Source organism: Triticum dicoccoides, chromosome 2A (assembly GCF_002162155.2).
Source record: "Triticum dicoccoides isolate Atlit2015 ecotype Zavitan chromosome 2A, WEW_v2.0, whole genome shotgun sequence".
Taxonomy (NCBI): domain Eukaryota; kingdom Viridiplantae; phylum Streptophyta; class Magnoliopsida; order Poales; family Poaceae; genus Triticum; species Triticum dicoccoides.
Window position 1 is genome coordinate 714,664,910 of NC_041382.1, and position 3,795 is coordinate 714,668,704.

Sequence of the window (3,795 nt, forward strand, 5' to 3'; positions counted from 1 at the left end):
AGTTGTCCTCCTTTTCAAAAAAGAAAATAGTTGTCGAAAAGTCACACTCCTAATATATCATCCATGTTGGAAAACTCTAGGAAAAGATTCATTGTGTTCGGCATGTTTGCTCACATCATAATTGAAGTCAATTGTTTCTCATGGCTAACACCAAGGGGACAACCTAGAATTATAAAGAAATATTTGGCATCTTTTATGGTATTTGCAAGAGGAGAAGTTATCTCATTCTGAATCTTATGGCCCAAATAGTTGTGATTACTATTCTGAATGTGGCTAATATGGTCTTGCACTTTCTCCACATGTAGTTTACAATAGACCAACCATTTTCTACCACACACCTCTCTTTTACTCTTAACTTTCTTGAGTAATATAAGCTTGTGAAAAATGTCTAGAAGTATTATTTGAAGGAAACAAGATATTCCCTTGTAGGCCCTTTTTCAACTAGAATGTCTGTAGATTGCCGGCCACAGTTACACACAGTTACTACGTACCGGAATATCAGAACGAAATACAGTTATGTGGCAGAGACAGAGGAGGGAGGAGGAGGGGATCCACTGCTTGCTTCAGTTGTGTCGCCGGCAGTTTGCTCGGACCTCGCCGGGCTGGTTGAGCGCGCTCATCCTCAGCATGGAGCTCACGAACGCCCTGAAGAAGGCGTCCTGCCGCGCCGCGTACAGCGCCACGAACCGCCGCGTCTTGGGGTGCGTCAGCAGCACCTCGTCGGAGGACAGCAGCCCGCGGCCGCTCTGCAGCATCCGGTAGTAGGCGTTGTCGAAGGTGGCGGACGAGGAGTCCATCCCCGACCCGGCGCCCCGGGCCGTGTTGTTGGCCGGGCACGCCCTGCGCAGCGCGGCCGCGAAGGACGGGTTCAGCGCCGGGTCCACGTCGGCGCCGGGCCGGAAGCCGTGGATGCGGCCCTGGAAGGAGGAGCAGTGCGCGAACCCCAGCGTGTGGCCGCCGGAGAGCACCACCAGGTCCTTGACCGACATCCCCAGCGCGTGGAACGCCTGCCTGAGCTGGTCGAAGCTGGCCCCGGGCCCCGGCAGCAAAGAGGTGGTGTCGCTGGCCAGCGACACCCGCCCGTCCCCGCGCCCCAGCAGCGGCGACCAGGACGGGCCGCCGGAGAGCGCGACGGCGTCCCTGGCGGCGAGCGCGAGGATGTCGGCGCAGGAGACGACGCCCGGGCACATGGCTTCCACGGCCTGCTTGGCGTTGTCGACGACGAAGAAGGCGTGCAGCGAGGCGTTGGGCGGGCCGTCCTTCTCCGCGGTGTTGCCGGCCGTGGAGTCGATGAGGACGGAGGCGTCGCAGCCCCGGACGAAGCAGTCGTGGAAATGCAGGCGGAGCAGGCCGGCCGGCACGGTGCGGTCCTTGGCCACGGCCTGCCGGACCGCCGCCGCCACGGCCGCCTCCGCCCTCGGGCAGCTCTGCCGGTAGTGGTCCAGGCTCAGGGCATCACCGCCGCCCAGGCTCACTATAGCTAGCGCTAGAAGCACTGAGCCGAGCGGCGCCCGTGGCCAGGTGCGGCAGCGATCAGGATGCAGCTGCGGCGCCATTAAGTGTGCTGGCTAGTCTGACCAGCTGCTGCTGCATGTGTCTGGCAGAGAGGGTGAGCTAGCTAGGAGGATATATCCGATCGCCGCCGCATGGTGGTGGCCTAATCGAACAATCAATGAACCAAATCTGTGAGTGCAACGCATGCATGTGATGTATGCCCAGCCAAGCTATCTATCTGGGCTGTGGTACTCCAAGTGGTATGTATACAAGAGAGGCTGGGTGCAATGCGTGGGTACATCAGATAGGCCGGCAGTATGGACACAATGCGTGGGTACATCACAGTAGTCAAAGGCACAACCCTCTGTTGCAACAGCTACATTTACAACCACGAAAAAAAACAGGTACATTAACAGGTCATTTTCATTCAATGGTGAAATCTGAAGGATTTTTACATTTGTCACCACGACCGCGCTCACTATCATTGTCAATTACCATTCTTACAATTGGGGGCTGGTTACAAATAAGTACTCCTTCTGTTCAGAATTACTTATCTCGGATATATGTATCTAGAACTAAAATACATCTAGATACATCCATTTCTGCGACAAGTAATTCCGAACGGAGTGAGTAACTGTTGGATGAGGCTCCGTCATCTTATACCTCGAGTTGGTCCCTTCTCTTCTCCCTCCTCCATCACCTGCGGCCGACAACGTCCCTTCCTCCCCCCACCCCCCAAACCCACCACCCACCACCACCCTCCTACCACAACCACAACCGCACACACAGTTGAACTTGCCATCGTCCAAGGCCTTCCCTCTAAGCGACATTGACCTTCAGTTCCGACGTAGACTACATCTACACCCATCAACCTTCTAACTCGTCTCTGCCGGCTATGACTCGTTACTGGTCGAGGCCTTGCCGGCGCCACCGGCAGCCAGGTGTTGCGCATCTTCCTTCTCCCCTGAATTGACTCTCTCAATTCTTAACAACTTACCTTTGGCTAATTAGCTTTTCATAAGATGTTTGAAACATACTCCCTCCGTTCGGAAATACTTGTCTTAAAAATGGTTGTATCTAGAACGGAGGGAGTATAATGTAACGATTACGTTCAGAACACCAAAAATCTTCTCTACATATCGGCATTTCTCTAAGAAAAAAACAAAATTTGACATCGAAAGACATCATAAGATGTTTGAAACATACAATGCACCCCAATATCTTGACTAAAACGTCCCAAGACATCACGCAAATTAGTCACCACAAACAGATCCGTCTAATAAGAGCATCTACAACCAGATATATCTCATCCAACCCTCAAACATCCATACACATGTCCGAGCGCATTCGTGGGCACTGACCGGTCATCTCTCGTTTGGCTGCTGCCACAATTGTCTTTCTTATATTTGAACCTTCACATTCATGCAACCCATGCAACGTGAACTAGCAAGTACGTAGATGAACATGCTTAGCCGACATAATTTCGCATACTAACTTAGCGGACATGGTCAGCTGACACAAAATGGTCAAAGTTCATCACCGGACATTGCAAATACATATTAAAAACTAAAATACATAGATAAAACGGGGTGAATAAGGGCAGAGGAAATCACCATTTCCTCACCATCCCCTTCCCCTTGTGATTGCTGGTGCGGCTATACCCCCCATGTAGGTCTTCGTGGTCGAAGTTGCGTCATCGTCGAAGTTGGATCCGTAGGAGGTGTGGAAGAGGTCGGAGTCATCGTTTGAGAAGATGATGCCAGTCATCCTATGGGCAGCTAGCATGTTCCCACGCCTTGGCCATCCGGGGCGCCTTCTCGTTGGCAACCACTTCCGTCATAGCCTCGCGCTCCGACTGCTCGATGGTGGCCCGAAGCGCTTTCGCGTTCTTGCTGCGGAGCCAACGTGTGTCGGTCTTTGCTATCACGACGGAGCGCCGGACCGTCGTGAGGAGCTGGTCCTCCGGATCCACTGGCGAACACACACAGTCCAGGCTTGCAGCCAGCGCCTCCCTTGCGCCGCTGCCCTTTCCTTGCCCGCTGCCACTCTCAGCGTGTTGCTCATGCCTTGGATTCAGGCGTCCTCTTCTGGCGCTAGGGCTGGCCCGGGCACGAGGATCTAGTGGTGCCTAGTACGCCATTCGGAGCAGGTTGAGCGAGCGAAGAGGGGTACGGTAGGCGGAGTACCTGGATAGGGACGGAGTGGGCGCGGCTGCGTAAAGGACGGGTTTGGGCTAGGTTTGAGGAGTGTCGGTCAGCCTGGATTCTATGGCCGGAACTAGGAGTGCGATTAATTTGACCG

At 53.9% G+C, this 3,795-nt stretch overlaps 1 protein-coding gene across 1 annotated transcript; it reads right to left on the minus strand.

The window, feature by feature from the left end:
- Positions 1 to 372: 372 nt before the first annotated feature.
- Positions 373 to 1,741, minus strand: LOC119356518 (peroxidase 64-like). Its single transcript, XM_037623480.1, has one exon. The coding sequence runs from the start codon at positions 1,554 to 1,556 to the stop codon at positions 564 to 566; it is 993 nt and encodes a 330-aa protein (XP_037479377.1). The 5' UTR covers positions 1,557 to 1,741; the 3' UTR covers positions 373 to 563.
- Positions 1,742 to 3,795: the final 2,054 nt, after the last annotated feature.

Excerpts from the sequence above, each read along its gene's own strand:
- LOC119356518 (XM_037623480.1), bottom strand. The coding sequence starts at position 1,556 with ATGGCGCCGCAGCTGCATCCTGATCGCTGCCGCACCTGGCCACGGGCG.